General features: G+C 51.5%; 2 protein-coding genes across 2 annotated transcripts in view; both read right to left on the minus strand.

Moving 5' to 3' along the window:
- Positions 1-9,582, minus strand: part of LOC130262403 (uncharacterized) — a 30,021-nt gene extending 20,439 nt beyond the window's left edge. Inside the window, exon 1 of the mRNA XM_056509495.1 lies at positions 9,537-9,582. Within this exon, the coding sequence (XP_056365470.1) occupies positions 9,537-9,582 (46 nt within the window). The remainder of the gene's footprint in view (positions 1-9,536) is intronic.
- A 600-nt stretch (positions 9,583-10,182) lies between these two features.
- The window catches only part of NECTIN1 (nectin cell adhesion molecule 1), a 60,271-nt gene continuing 53,967 nt past the window's right edge, over positions 10,183-16,486 (minus strand). Inside the window, exon 6 of the mRNA XM_056509586.1 lies at positions 10,183-16,195. Coding sequence (XP_056365561.1) covers positions 15,654-16,195 — 542 coding nt within the window. The 3' untranslated portion in view covers positions 10,183-15,653. The remainder of the gene's footprint in view (positions 16,196-16,486) is intronic.

Raw genomic sequence — 16,486 nt, forward strand, 5'->3', positions numbered from 1 at the left:
ATGTTCCCAAGGCAGCCAGGCAGAGAGGGACCCACTGGAAAGTGTCCAGGGAAGCTGTGGCAGAGTGGGAGAGACTCACTGGCTCTTGGTGTGGAGGGGTTTGTGAAAGGAACAGGGAGAAGGGTCTGTCACACTTTGGGAAGTGAGGGCTCCTTCCTCAGAGCTACTGGAGTGGCTGAGATGTTTACTGGGACATTTCCTGGGACATTTCCTGGGATATTTACTGGGACATTTCCTGGGACATTTCCTGGGATATTTCCTGGGACATTTGGATCATGCAGCAGCCTGGCTGTTCTTGGGATCAGGACCTGAGAGTGGGATGTGCTGCATCCCCACCAAGGGCTGGGCCTGCCTGGGACTGGCTTTGTAAAGCTGGGCTCCCACAGCTGGTCCTGCACTCTGTGCATGCACAGTGACATCCTGAGCAGGTGGGGAGGAGCAGAGATCTGGGATGGAGTCTGGGCAGGCAGAAAAGATTAATCTTGGGAGACAGCTGGGTCTCACAGAGGTGGTTTTCTGTTCTGTCTGCCCTGAACTGCCCAAGGAGAGCCTGAGCCCCATCTCACTGCTGAGGCACTGGCCTGCATCCCCCCAGTGGATCTGGAAGCTGGGCCAGTCTCAGGGCTGGTTTACAGCAGCTCTGAGTGGAGCTAACTTGTTCCAAGAGAGCTGCACACCCTTCTCCTGTCTCTGCCCCTTCCTAAATCCAACCTGATCCCCCTTTGCAAACCACCACAACAACACACACCACTCTGATAAACCCTCTGCTCTGAGATCTGCACCCACAGCCAGTTCCAGAGCAGGGTTCCCTTTCCATTTCCACCTCCCCACAGCAAATCCCATCTATCTCCTGGCTGGCCAGGGCCCTCAGCACAGGGCTGGGTTGATGCTGCACAGCCATGGGAAGGGATTGGGATCTTTCTGTTTTGTGCTGGCAGCTCTGGAGCTCCTGTGGCAGCCAGCCTTGCTGGGTGTGATGTAACCTCAGTGCTCCATCCATCCATCCATCCATCCATCCATCCATCCATCCATCCATCCATCCATCCATCCCTCCATCCCTGCTCACAGCATTTACAGCCCAAACTAAGCCTGTCCCCAGCCTGGACTGTCACCCTGACCTGGAGGAAGGAGACATTTGCTGGACTCTCTCTGCCTGCTGGTCCTCTGAGCAAGACAATGAGCTCAGCTGATGCATATTTATAATGCACCCCACCTGACACATTCCAGGGAGCCTGAGACAAGTTCACAGAGCTAAATTAAACCGAGCTGAAAAGCTTGGCAGAACAAATACTTCCCTGGCTTGGTTCTGAAGGCAGGAGCAGGATTGGCTAATTTGAGACACGCTCCAGCAGAACACACACCCCCAGGCACAAGCTGGTTCCCAGCCTTGCTGTGGTGCCTTTTGTTTGCAAAGGGTTAATGGGAACTGCTCCCAGGAGAGCCTGAGCCCGAGCTGGTGGAGCTGGTGGGGCAAAGGGGAGGATAAGCAGTGGGGTTTGCAAGGCACTGGGGGTTTTACAGGGATCTGAAGTCTGGGAGGTGGGCAGGGTTTCTCTGGGGGCTGCTCCTTGGCTGTGTGCATTTAGGGAATCCTTTCCAGGGACAGCCAAGCACCCAGAGGATGAAAGGGATTGAGGAGGAAAAGCTGCACCAGTGGCCCTAGACCATGAGTGGGTGAAGGTCAAAAACCTTCCCAGCCCCTGCTTTGATCCTGGTTTGAAGGAGAGAGGAGAGGGGGAGCACAGCAGCTCCTTCTGCTCCCTGCTGGGCCCCCTCAGACCCTGCTCCAGCTCAGACCCTTCCCTCAGGGCAGGTGGAGGTGACCAGGGAAATTCTGCCCTGTGCAAACACAAACCCACATCAATTCATGGGTTTCAGCACCACTTAACCCCTGGCAGGACCCAGAGCCAGCTCTGTCACCAAGTGGTGCTCATCTGGTGGCAGAAACAGGGGCAGCTGGAGTGATTTGGTTGGGAAAGGTGGCTGGCAGGGTTTTCTGAGCAGGAACAGTGTCTGGGCTTCACTTGGAGTCAAAAGCACCATGTCAGTAATTCCCATGTTATGTGACCCCAGCAAACTTCTACACCTGCTCAGGGGAAGAGTTTTCACCTGGCAGGGCCTTTTGGGTGTGATTTTCAATAAGATAATGAAGATAGCTCAGCTGCAGGATGCACAGACCTTGAATGTTTTGCCAAGTTAGCGATGTACACACAGACATCCATCAACATCTTGATTTAACACATCCTCAAGGCTTGTTAGTTCCAGGAGTCCTGCAGTAAGGGATGCTAACTGCTGTCTGTTCCACCGATAGACAACAACATCTCCATTTACCACATCCTTAAATTCTGCTAGTTCAGGATGTCCTTGGCTGAGGGATGCTGCCTGTTCCCCTGATTAGGTCTCCTTTCTTCCTGATTAGGTTTGAAAGCCTACAAAGATCTGACAGCAGGGAACATCCTGGCTCCAGATAATCTTGACCTATTCCAGCCAGCTAAAGGTTAAACACCAAAATGAAGGCAGAGCTGCTCTTCTGCCTCCGTGCCCTGATATAAGTCAGATGGAATTTTCGGAGCCGTCACAGCCTCTCCCATCGGGTGTTTGTTGATGTAACTCTCACTTACACAATCAGCCACCACACAGGCGAGTGCTGAGGCATGGCTGTGATCCTGGCAGTGCCTCATTCCCCTGGAAATCCCCCTCTGCACAGGCTGGGCCCCCAGAATGTGCTGCTCACCTCCCACAGGGTGCTGCTGGTCCCTGCAGAGGGGTGCTGGGAGCGTCCTGGTTTTACTGTGTGTGTGACAGGGGCAAAACCAGTGTCCCCAAGGGTGGTTTAACAAACAAATACCCCAAACCCTCTGCACTGTCCTTTCTCTCCCTCCCACCAGTGGGAATCCCACTGTCCCCTCTCTAATTTCCCTCACTGAAGCCCAGAGGTCTGGGTATCCCCTGGGTGCTCAGCTCATCCCAGGCTGGGCACTGACCACAGCATCCCCTGAAGATCCCTGACCACTTTCCTTCCCTCTGTCATTTCTGCCAGCCCAACTGGCACTTTGAGGCTTCCCAAGGCACTCTGATGAGGTTTTGGAAGTGCAGTGTGTGGCTCCAGCCCTCCCTGGGGTGCCTGCTTTGAAGTGGACACTGGGATGTGCTTGGCTTTGGTGGGGATTTCACACACATTCCAGCCAGGGAATGGCTTTGCCATGCAAGGCTCTCTCCAGTAATGACCAGTTTGTCCCTCCCCTGCAGGAAACACCATCCTTGGTTAAATAACATCTGGTTAAAGAGCTGCTGGCCACAAAACCATGTCTGGAACGTGGCCCTAGCCCTCGGTGCCCTCCCTTTTGATGCTGCCAGTGGCCACTGACACGGACGGGGTTTGGTGCAGCAGGGGGAGCAGGGTGTTAACCCCACGGGATCCAGCAGGGATGAGCATTCTGGTGGGAATTCCACCACTGATTCCTCTTCCTGGGCTGGTTTTTCTTCTCTCTGCCACTCTAGTAAGTGGGGCAAACACCTTGCTGCCACTGACCCACCCCAAACTCACCTGGCCTTGCTTGGGCAGACTCCCCTGCCTCCCACAACTTGCACCCCAGCCTGTTTTGGGGAAGAAGATGAGCCCTGGAGAAGAAGGGAAATGTTCTCTGGCGTTTCCTCTGCCTTGCAGCCCTTAATTTTAGTTCTGCTTCATTTCCTTGCAGCTTGGCAGAGTAATGAACAATCAAATCCCTTTAGTAATTTATTTCTTCTGCCGCACAGTTTCGAGGAGGTGATGACACTTGAAATTGCCTCTCCTGGAGGGATGGAGGGGCTGGATCCTGCAGCCCATTACACCAGGATGTGCCTGTCCTGCTCTCAGCATCCTGCCCAGAGCACAGTGTGCTCCCAAGCCCATGTTCAGCCAGAGCTGCAGCCCTGCTCCCTTGATGAGTCCATTAAGGTCACGCTATTACAAGCAGCCACCAGATGAATTCTGTCAGATAGAAGGCACAGGAACTGCAGCTCAGACTCTCATCATTTGTGTTAATAGAGTTAATTTGCTCAACAATCCCCAGCAGCACTCCTGGGGACGTCTCACTCTGCCTGGCTGTGTTTGTCTCCTGTTGCTCTGGGGGTGTTTAGGGCAGCTGTGTCCTGCATGTCTCCAAGGATGAGCTCACCTCCCGTTTGCATCCCAGCCCAGGGACCCAGGTGATGCAATCCAGACCAAAAAGTGACTCTGCAGTGTTCTGGAGCAGGGAGGGAGCTGCCAGATGTGTGAGGATGGAGTTGCTGGGTGCTCCTGTGGCTCTGGTGCTGCTGCCTCCCCTCCTGCCCTCACACACCTTCCAGGACTGTCACCATCCCTGTCCTGGTGTCCCCAGCTGTCCCCACCCAACCCTGCTCCAGGAGAGGCACCTGACACAGGAACCAGCTCAGATTTCCTGATTTCTCCCTCCTGTTGATGGCATTGAAAGGTTTCTCACACACCTTCCCAGCTCACCCAAATTGTGAAATGATGGAAGCACCAAGAATTAGCCATGCAGCCTCTTTGAGCTCATTTCTCAGCTTGGACACAGGGAGCTTCCCCCTTCTCCAGCATGGATCAAAGGGAAAAGCAGGAAAGGGAGCAGGACACAGGGGCTGAAGGACAGACCATGGATGCAAAATCCAGGCTCACCCTGGGGGATAAACACCATCCCTGCACTGTGCCACAGGCACTCCAGCAGGTGGGCAGGGCCAAGGGGGCTGTAATGATTCAGAAAAGGCAGAAGATTTGAAGAACTGCTCGTGATCTGTCTCTGGAGACCGGCACACATTTGTTTGTGGCTTCTGAGATGACAAAACAATTTGCCTGTGTTTAAGGATGACAAGGCTGAGGAGCTTGCTGGACACCATCTCCTTGGATACTCCACTTATTATTAGCAAACAGAGGGGTTGAAAGACTCAGCTGAGGAGATTCCTAACTCACTGCTGTTGGTTTTTTGCTATTTGTTAAAATAGTTAAATTTGAGAAGGTTAAATTTTAGCAGAATGGAGGAGGGCACAGAGAAGGACTCGAATCCTACAGGGTGATTTCTTGGCACCACAGAAGAAGCAAACACAGGCTGCAGTTAATAAAGAATTAAAAAGCAGGAGTATAATCAATGCCAGTCTGTGAGGTTCATGGGAAATGGGCCTTGTCAGTCAAACACAATGTCATTTTTTTGCCTACTAAACCAGTCATGTCATCAAAGCAAGTGTAGAGACGGGATGGAAAATAGATTTAGAATGACTGACAGGATTTGGGAGTTGAGCACTGAGGCTGCCAGAGCTGGTCAGTCACAAGGTCACCCCCTAACCCAGGACAAACCCTCCCAAATCTCCAGATCTCCTCCCCAGTCCCCTGCTGGGTGTGAGCCTCTGGGTGCCAGGGGAGGGGAGGTGACCCCTCTGTGACACTGGCCCTTGAGGAAAGGACATCCTAGGGGTGGCACAGGGGTCTCAGAGCCTCTGTGGAGGGTGCAGAGCTGCCTGTGCACATCCCTCCTTCAGGGGACAGGCTCCACCATCCTCCTCTTCGCCTCCCCCCGTTCTGTTGCTCAGGTAACACTTTCAAGGCAGGTCCTCCAAGCAAATTTTTAGGTCAGTTATAATTGGAGAAGCTCACATGGAGCCATAAAACATCAGTTAATATGCTGGAACTATCTAGTTAAATGCCAATTATAAAACCCCATAAGCTCCTCAACTCAAATATATTAATAACATAATTAAACATTTACTGCTTATGCAAATTAAAAGTTCAGTTAATCGGACGTCAACCAAACCCCAGGAAGTGACCATTTAAGTAACAAATTTCTATTTAATTACCATTCCTCCCCGTTGCAAAGCCCCCCATGCCATTGTTCCCGGGCAGTGTTTACTCTGACTTGGCATTCCCACCCCATTCCCAGCCCCAGACAGCTGCAGCATCCAGAGCACAGCTGGCAGCAGCTGGACTGGGCACACTGGGGGGGATTATGTGGGGTGAGGTTTTGGGGTGGGACCAGCAGAGAGCCACTGTCCGTTGTTGGGTGACACTGTCACGGTGGGGTGAGGCAGGAAATGGAGCATTCATTGCTGGAGGAACGGAGGAATTTCCCCTGCAGAGCCACAGGGATGGGCTCCCCCCTCCCCTCCCTCCCTCCCTCCGAGCCACGGGCAATCAGTTAAACCTGACAGGTGTGAAGTTGGCCAATTTCTTTTCCAAACCGTGAGGAAAACAGGCTGGCAGGGGTCTGGGGGGGACAGGAGAGGTGGAAACATTCCCACACCCTCTCAGTGGGGTGAGCTCAGGGTGGGTGGAGGGAGGGACCTGGGACTTGGTGAGGCTGGAAAAGGACTTGGAAACCAGGAATATCAGAACCCCCTCCTCTCCCAGCTCCTTTTGATCCCTGATCATGTTGCAGGATTTAGCTCTGAGCTCCCCAGCAAAGCACAGGACAGTGTCTTCTGCACGGAGGCAGGAAAAGACCATTTACTGTTCACATTCAAACCATTCTCCCAAATTTCCCAACCACTCAGACAAAACCCTCTGCCTGCCTCCTACCAGGACCTGGGTTAGGTCCAGCAGTTGTGAAATGTGTGGAGGAGGAGCATCCCTAGCTCACCTTGAGCCTGGCTTAGTCAGATGAGGCCACATTCACCTCAGCTCAGGTGGGGGGAGCAGCTGGGATGGCAGGTATCCATAAATCACTGCCTTTCAATAATTCAGCCCCTGGAGGGTGATACAACATTTTTAACCTACATTTCAGGTGAAAATATCAGCCTAGCTCTCTGATTTCTGCTCGCTAGGATGTGAAATTCCAGCAGTGCAACACGCATCCATTTTTTATTCTTTTTTTTTTTTTTTTTTTTAAACAGGCTGAGCCTTGTTCTGCAAATTCTCTCTAAAGCCAAGCTGCATCTAGACACGTCTGGGAAGGCTGTGAAATGCCTTGTTTGGAGGAGGAGGAGGTGGAGGAGGAGAGAACCAGCCCCCCTTGCCTTCTGCCAGGCACCACTGAGGGCATCTGAGGCTCAACAGCACTTCTGGTGTCACAGGTCCCTCAGCTGGAATCCATTTGCATAAAGCAATTTCCTCCAACAAATATGTTCACACAAATCAAACTCGAGATTGCAAATAATTTGAAAGTGAAAAACAAAAAAAAAAAAAAAAAAAAAAAAAAAAAAAAAAAAAAAGGAAAAACAAATCCAACCCTAATCAAACATATTTGTTGCTACAAGTAATTCAGGTTGTGAGAAACTGGGAGTTTCTCTTGGTTCCATTTATCCAGCAGGAGCTGGAGGAGATTTAATGGGCTGTGTGTGACCTTGGGTGCTCTGAGCTGAGCTGGAGCAGGACTTGCCTCTCACCTCACAAGGAATTTGGGATTGAAGGTCACACATTTCAGCCCCCTGAGCTGGGTTTAACATTTCCCAGTCCCCACCTTCTCCTCTGCCTGCTGGAGCCCTTTGGCTCCTGCACTTCCAGCTCTGACTGTGCATCCCTGGGGGTTTGCCCTGGTCTGGGTGTTGTGCAAGGTGCAAATCCCAGGTGTCTGTTCCAGGGATATTGGAAATTCCCTGATTACCCTGAGCTGGTGCTCACCACAAATCCTACTCCAGCTCACTTAGGCAGAAATAAAACCCCACTGCAGCCAGGTGAGCTGATGGGATGCACAGGGTGGGACCTGAATTCCACCTGCACCTCCCACTCCCAGGGAGGTGAATCCCACTCTGCTCTGGGCCACGCTCAGCACTGTGCTCACAAAACTCTGGCTGCTCTCCTGCTGCCTTGGTGCTGCTCCTCAGGGCTCTGCAGCCCCTTTTGGGGCTCTCCATCCCCTTTTGGGGCTCTCCTGCAGAGCTGAGCCTTGGGGAAGGCATCCAGCCACGCTGCCACTTCTCCACGGGCTGCAGGCACTGCTGGCACTCCCAGCCCCACCGGGTTTGGTTCCAAGGAAACCCAATCCTTGGGGGCTCAGCCTGGGGTCTCTCCTGCTGCCTTCAGCCCTCTGCAACCCGAGCTGCCCAGGAGAGGCCCCAGCCATGGCTTTTATCCATCATCACTGAGCTCCAAAGGCCTGGCTGGGAAACCAGAGCAGCATTTCCCAGGCAGGACAGCCCCTCCTGTCCTTCCCATCTCAGCTCTCCAGGGCTCCTTTTGTTCCTCCCCAGCCCCAGGCTTGGCTGAAGTGGTTGAGGCAGCTGCTGGGAGCTGGTTCTGTAGGTTCTGGTCACTGCTGAAGGAAAGCTGCACTTCCAGCAGCTGCCATGGTTAACAGGGGAAATGAGAGGGGGAAGATGGGTGGAGGGACAGACACAGCCCAGAGAGTGGGCACACGTGCCCTTGGTCCCCTTGAAGCCTGGCTTTTCCTCCTCTTCCACAAGGGAAGCACCCTCAGGGCTCTCTCTAACCCTCCCAAAGCAGACCTGAGCTCTGTGAGCAGCACAGGAGTTTGGGGGATGCCACAGGGCTCAGATCACCAGCCTGGTACCAGCCTCCTGCTGCCCTGGCACAAACCCCAGGGACCAAACCACTCCTGAGCATTCCCCGTGGGAAAGAGAAAAGCTCCCTCCAGCTCAGATCCAGTTTGGGTCAGCATCCCTGTCCCTCTGTGCTGGGGTCAGGTTCAGGGTCAGCACATCTCCCAGTCTGAGGTTGGGTTGATGTGGCCAGAAATGTGAATTCTGTCACAGTGCCCCTGATCTCCTGGCACACATTATCTGCTCATGGGCCATCTTTAAACCAGCTGGGCAATCATCTTTATCTTCCCACAGCCCATCCTCCCTCCAGGAGATATCTCCTGTTCATGGCCAGTGAGTCCCAGTGCATGACTGATAAAATTCCATCATCCCACTGGGAGATGCTCCAGCCAGGGGAGGAGCCAAGCCTTTCCTACCCAGATAAAAACTGACATTTTGGACACCAAGGCACCTTCTTTCCACTGGATTCCAGAGGAAAACCAGACCTTTGCACATCATCCCTGGAGCTTCAGAGGAAACTGCACCTTCTCCAGGAGCACTGCTCCAGCTGAACCACATCTGCCCCTGCAGGAGGATGCAGCCACCATTGAATGGGACTGTGCCAACACCCTGACTGACTGACGGGTGTCAGCTTGGATTCTGACTCTGGCAGGGTTGGGATTGTTCTGTGTAATACTGCATTTCTAGTTTAATTTTCCTAGTAAAGAGCTGTTATTCCTAATTCCCATATCTTTGCCTGAGAGCCCCTTAATTTCAAAATTATATATTATATATTATTATATAATATATATTATATATTATATATTATATATTATTATATAATATATATTATATATTATATATTATATATTATATATTATATATTATATATTATATATTATATATTATATATTATATATTATATATTATATATTATATATTATATATTATTATATATTATATATTATATGGAGGGAGGGGGTTTCCATTCTCCATTTCAAAGAGAAGTTTCTGCCTTTTTTGGCAGACACCTGTCCTTCCAACCAGGATAGTGCAAAATCCCCGTGGGGTTGTGCCCTGGTTCAGCTCACCTGAGCACCCCTGAGCCTGCAGAGGGTTCTGAAGCTCCACTGCCATGGCAGGCACTGGAAAACATCCTCCAGTGTCTCTGCATCCTGGCCTTGACACCAATTAATTCCACATTTCTAGGGAAATATTGACATTTTTCCAATAGCCTGTCCCATCTGCTGCAGCCAGCAGTGAGAACTTCCTCAGCCACAGACACTTGTTTTAGCTTCTCACAGCTTTTTGGATGGATTTTTCTGCCCTGTGTTTTTCTAGCCATTCATTTTTAAGCTCAGGTTAACTTTGGGCCTCAGCCAAGGAATTTCACTGTTTTCATCAACAAAGGGAAATGCTCCCAGCCTCCTTTAGCCTGTACTGGCTCTGCTGACCAAGAATTCCACACAAAACCACTCTGCCAGTGGCAAACCCAGTCATCCCCACTCCACCTGCTCCAGCCCATTGCTGTTTTGGAGATTTTTTTAACCCTTAACCTTCAGCTTTCACCTGCAAGCAACACCCCTTCCAAAATACAAATACAAATAATTGGAATTTCCAAAAAATACTGCATGTCCTGGGATATTTCCAACCCAAGCTGGTGCCATTCCCTCACAGTTCCCAGTCACTGAGTGTACGACGACGCAGCCACGGATGCCCCAAAAAGGAGAAAGTCTCTTCTTTTAAAATTCTTTATTTATAAAAAAGTACATTTTTTTTTTTTCCACAGCTCAGCCACTATTGGATTTTTTATACAAGTAAAAGGAAGGGTGATGCAACACCCCACCCACACAAATTATAACCATGAAAATAGTCCCCCCCCACCCACCCCAGGACTCAAAATGAACAAATTACAAAGGATGAAAAACAAAACAAAACAAAACAAAACAAAAAAAAAAAAACCCAAAAAACCAAAAACAAAACAGGAAAAAAACCAAACCAAAATCATAAAAGTTCATTACATTATAATTATTATTTTTATTTTTTATTTTTTACAAAAGCACTTACAACACAGATTACAAAATTAAAAAAAAAAAGAAATAAAAGAAAAAAAGTGGGGTTGGGGTTGTTTGTTTGTCTGTCTGCAGTTTTAACTCCACAATGATCATTACAGCCAGAGGATGAAGAAAAAGAGAGATAAAATCACTGGAGCTGAGGAATCATGTTTTTTTTTAAACAAAGAGAAAGGCCAAAGAAAAGAAAATCCAGATCCTCCAGCACCAGCAGTGTCTGCCAGTGGAGGATCTGACTCCATGTGCTCCTTACATTCACCCCAGGGAATCACACCTGGAAAATCCCCCTGGCCCCAAATCCAAGCTCTGAGCCTTGGCTTGGGGGGCTGAGCCCCCCCTGCCCTGGGTCCCACTCTGGGGTGAACTTGGGAGGGATGGGAAGGACCCAGGGATTCCCAAGGAACAGCTGGAATTGCAGCAGATTTCCGTGGGGATGGAAGGAGGGCAGGGTGGGGAGGGTGAGGTGCTGGTTCACACCCATCAGTGAAGAGCAGGCAGGTGCTGGCAGTGTCCCCTGCCACACACCCAAAACTTCAGCTGCAACAGCGGAGGGGCAAGGAAACTTAAAAGTGGATTTTAACCCTCTGGCAACCTGGGATCCCCCCATTTCCACACTGGCAAACCTCAGAGCCTGCAGGAGGACACATCTGAGGGCAGTGGGGCTTCCCCTCCATCCCATCAGGTACCCACACCCAAAATCTGCGTGTGCTGTGAGTGCTTGTGCAAAGGGAAAGAGCCGAGCAGAGCAGCAATCACACCCCTCCCCTAATTGCCTGGAGATCAATCTTTGGAATCTCTCTCTCCCTAACCCTCCCTGATTTTTGCTGAACTGTTGTTGTGTTTCTTTTTGACTCCACATCAGGAAAATGGCTCCCTTTGTCCCTCTTGTCTTTGCAATCAATTTGGTGCAACCAGCTCAGTTCGTTGATTTATTTCATGAGGAAATCTTCAGGTTGATTTTTTCTTTTTTTTTTTTTAATCCCTGCTTGAATGAAAATGATTTAACAGGGGAAAAAAAAAAAAAAAAAAACAAACCAACAAACCTGGTAATTAAATAAGGGAAAATAACATCACTAGGGTGAATTGCAGTGAATAATCCTAGAGAAAAGCCCCAGCAGGGAAACAGCTGGGGTGCCTTTGTACATAAAGCACAGGCTGGTTGAGGGTTATGGCACAGACCTGTTTGCTTGTACAGCTCCCTGAATCCACACTGGGAAGGAAATAGGGGATTGGCCCAGATTCACCTGAATTTTGGGCCCCTGATTTCTCTCTCTGCCTGCTCAGTTTTCCCCACCCACCCTGAGGTATCAGAAGCTTTGCCATCCAGGATGAGGGATTGCAAAAGGGAGAAGCACCAGGCTGCTGTGGCTTTTCCCTCCTGGAGCAGGATCCCTGCGCAGGGAGGTGATGGATGAGGCACTGACACCCAGCCCCGAGCAGGGTGAAGCATCCCCCGGGCAGAAACACACCCCAGGCACGGCCGGGGGGGCCACACCAGTTCGGGACTGGTGTGAAATGGGGCATTTCCTGGAGAGCAGCAGCTCCCTAGCACCGTGTGGAGGGGACAAGGACCAGGAGCAGCTTCCCTGTCCCAACTGGAAAATCCCACTCGGTCCCACAGGGGCATTTCCCACCCCCTTAGCACCTCTGATGAAAGGGGGGTGGAGAGGAAGGGGATTTTTCCCTGGAGGCAGCCCGAGGGTCCCGGAGAGGTGACCCAGCCCTGAGCCCACGTGTGGCACTCCAGCCTGACAGAACCTGCCCACTGCGGGAAACTGGGCACAAAGGGACAGTGACACCATCTCCAGAGCCACGAACAGCCCAGCTGGCCCTGCTGCACAACCCCAGCACGTTCCCTCCCTGCAGGATCCCCCGGGAGCAGGATGCTCGTGGCTCTTCACTTTGGCCTCTCTCCTGAGCTCAGCCCTGCACTCAGCCAGGAGCAGGTATCACTTTCTGCTTGATGATGTTGGAAAAACTCATCTAATTCCCTTCAAGGGCCCCCTCAGAGCAATTCAACCCAGAGAAGGCAGTGATGCTATTACTGGACCAAAACAGCTCTCAGATGAAGCATCAATCTGATTTTCTTCCCCCACACTTCTTTTTTCTTCCACCTTGCTAAGGATTAATGGCTAATCACTTGGCTAATTACCACCCCAAGAGTCTCTTGGCCATCTAGCTGACCTTGCAAGGGACAGCAAGAAGCAAATGACAGCACAGAGGGGGCATTTCTCCGTGGCTGTGGTGATATTTGCACCAGGGGAGCAATGCTGAAGAGCTCAAGGGTGAGAAAAGCAGCACTGAACCTTGAACTCGCAGGGTGCCTCTCTGCTGTGCCAGGCAGCCCTGTCTAAGGATCTTCCACTCCAGGTTCTGGATGAAAAATGATCATTTGACCCCTTTTCTGAACCACTCTGAGGAGGTAAGTGGCTGAGCTAAGTCCTGCATTAGGGCTGGAGCAAAAAGGGCAGGAAGGGAATTGTGTACAGGAACTGGGAATTCCACATTGCTCCACTCTCTCCTCTCCTCTCCCTGGGTCCCACTGGGTTTTTGAGTGTGTGAATGGGCAATAAATAAACCAAGGAAGCTACAGCTCCAAAAATGACACCTTCAAAGGCAAACTAATAATTCCCAAAGCAGATTTGTTAGGGTTGCTTTGGTCACCCCTGAATTTGGGAATACCCATCCAGCCCTGATTTCTCCCAAACCCTCTGCCCCAATTGCCAGGCTTTGCACTTTTGTTCTTTAGGACACAGAGCTGTGGGGTCAGTGTGGTGGGAATTTGCCAGACCTGAGGCCTCTGCCTGAATGTGAGGAATCACTGCTGGGCCCTGCAGATTTTATTAAAGATTGTTTTCTTCCAAAGGCACCTCCTGTGCTGGGGGAAATCTGCAGGGCAGGGCCAGTGCCCAGAGCTTGGTGTTGGGGGCACTGTCACCATCCAGTTCTGAGCCTGGCTGTGGCATTCAGATCTAAAGGATTGCTCACAGGGGAGATGGAATTTGTTGGGAATTCTCCCTGCACTGATGCAGATTCCAGGCTCTCCCTTTGGGGCAATCAAAGCCCTGTGTGTGCTGCTCTGCCAAGGCACTGGAGGGAAGCCATTCCCACCCCTAATCATCAGTAATCAGAGATTTGGAGAGATGCTAAAAGCTTTTATTTCCTTTATTGGGGGCCTTCTTGCTAGCAGGGTGCTGCTGGTGGCACGGACAGACCTGGCTCAGGCTGAGGGATCCCGAGGGAACCTCTGCCTGCCCTGGCTCTGGGAGGACACAGAGTGTCCTTCCTGTGGCATGTGGCTGTCATGCCAGAAGCCAGGAAGCCTGAGGGGCCGGCAGGAACAGCAGGGAGATTACAGCCCTACAATTGGATTGCCCACTGCCCTACCCCACTAATGCAATCAGAGCACTGGGGTGGCTCAGGCTGAGCTCCCTGTGGTCTGCAGCGAGCACCTCACAGGAAAGGAAAGCTTTGGAGGCTGCCTGGACCAGAGATCTGACCTTGACTCATCTGTGTGGCTCTGCCTCTCCACCCTCCTCCCTTTCTGCAGCAGGATAACCGCTGTGGAACAAAACCCAGCGGGTAAGGCAGGAGGAGAATTAGTCCTGCTATTTTTAGATGTGCATGATAATACAGCTCAGAAAACTGGGGATTTCTTTTCAAACAAAAGATTTATTTATACATCAAATTAAAAAAAAAAAAAAAAATAATATAACCCACAAGAAGAAAAATAAGCCCCAACCCAGTGAATCTAATTTGGAGATGGTCGGTGTGAGACAGAGGGCCCTGAAGTCTGGAATGCCATTTATTCACAGAGCAGAGATAGCAGCAATGCAAACCTCCCCAGCACAACAGCTCAAGGCGAGGAGGGTGAGATCAATACCCCAGGCTCAACCCCTCCTACCCTGTCTGCCAGGCCTGTGCTCAGGAGAGGGATGTGATATTGGAAAAGTGGCAATCAATGCCAGCCACGGGCTGGGGTTGTTGCTGGGAGAGAGAGAGAAAGAGAGAGAGAGAAGCACCCCCGTGCTCTGACCAAAATAAAAAATAAAGTGTAAACACATGACAATTAAGTCTTAGTGGTATAATAAAATAAAACTCAGGGGCTGGCCCTGCCCTGCCTGGGTGTGCAGAGCAGAGCTGAAGGCAGTGAATGTGTGGAAGCAAAGTGTCCTCAGTTGGTCCCTTCCCCAGTGGATGTGCCCCAGTGAACTCTGTGGCTGGTACCAGTGACAACAACAGCAACAAGAACAAAAAGAGCCAGCCTTTCTCTGAGCCATCATGGGGGGAAAAGTGTCAGCAATAAATACTCCTTTTCTTTTCTTGTAAAAGAACACTCAAACAAAGACAGAAAAATGAAAAGCCAGGCAATAATAAATTGTAGGAGGAAAATGGCAGTTTTGTTTCCCTGCTCTGCTATCAGCCCCTGCACCTGGGGTTTGGTCTAGGGGTTTTTTTTCCCCCCTTTCTCCTCATTTTCCTTTTATTGAGTCATTAAAAACGGGGTGTGGTTCTCTCCAGGTGTGCAGCAGGCAATGGGAATGTCACCCAGACCCCACCAAAAAAATAATAATAATAAAAAAAAACAATTAGGGGGAAAAAAAACCCCAAAATCCATTTCACCTGATAATGGCACCTTATGTTTCCATTGCCATAAAACTCTCCTGGCCTCCCACCTGCCCCCCTCCCAAGGTTAAAAAACAAACAAAGAAGACAACATACAAACGAATTTCCAGTGTTTCAGGGGGGTGGGAGGAGGGAAGGGCACTCTGAGACATGAAGACACAAACAGAGTGTAATATACAGGCTGGGCAACAGTCGTTAAAGCAAAGAGTAACACCTAAGCCACCGACCAATACAAACACCACAGAAGGGGACGAAAGTCGTCGAAGAGAGAAACCAAAGAGCCAAACCGAAACCGAGAGAAAATAATTACCCGACCTCCCACCCTCCCACACTTTCCCCCCACACCCCCCCAAAAAAAAAAAAAGATCATTAAGCAAAGCTGCCCTCCCTCCCCGCTGGCCGCTGCCGGGAGCATCCAAAAAGTCAGTGCAGGGAGGGGTGCAGGGCAGGGAGGGCGTCGCTCGTGGGCGCGTGGGGGAGCGTTTTGTGTGAGCGTGGCGGGGCGTGGAGCTACACGTACCACTCCTTTTTGGAAATGAAAGAGCCGTCGTTCTGCGACACCATGTTGTCGGCCAGGTCGAGCTGCTCGGGGTCGTACTGGAAGCCGAGTGTCCTCTCGTCGTAGGGCTCGGGGCGGGCCTCGGCCTCGTCCACGGTGAAGTACGGCCTCTTGGCGTCCTCCTCGTAGGCCTTGGGGCCGCCCAGCTTGCGCTCGCCGCCCGCCTCCTCGTCCTCGTCCTCGTAGGTGCTGCCGCCCAAGGGGCCCGGCTTCTTCTCGTCGTCCGAGTCGTCGGGGTACTGCAGGTTCTGGGCCATGGGGGGGTGGTGCTGGGGGATGCCGGCCTTGCTGTAGCCGTTGCCGTACACGTGCTTCTTGGTGCTGTAGTCGCCCTTGAAGGTGTGCCGCCGGCGCCGGAGCACCACAAACAGCACCACGGCCACCAGCAGCACCAGCGAGACGCCTCCCACTACGCCCCCAATCACCGGTGTGGGGATGTTCGGCTGCACCATGGATTTGTGATCATCGATTGGAGACGGGGTGTAGGGAAATTCTGGGTAGGAAAAGACAGATGGAAGGGGGAACAGTGTCAAACCATGCGGAAACGCGCCCTCCCTCCGCGCTCTCGTTGCCGGCTCGGGGCGGGGGGTGAGGGGGTGGGAGGATGAGGGTAAGGAACAGGGAAGGGAAAGACTGGGGAAAGGGGAAGAGGGGCGTCCTCACGGGGGTCAGCTGTGCCTCAGCAAGGGGAAGGTGCCGTGCCAAGCTGGCCAAGCCTCATGCAGGAGCCCAGCAGGCTGGAAGCAGTGATCTCCCCTCCCCAGCCCGCCAGGTGTGCTCACAT

This window comes from Oenanthe melanoleuca, chromosome 24 (assembly GCF_029582105.1).
Source record: "Oenanthe melanoleuca isolate GR-GAL-2019-014 chromosome 24, OMel1.0, whole genome shotgun sequence".
In the NCBI taxonomy this organism is placed as follows: Eukaryota; Metazoa; Chordata; class Aves; order Passeriformes; family Muscicapidae; genus Oenanthe; species Oenanthe melanoleuca.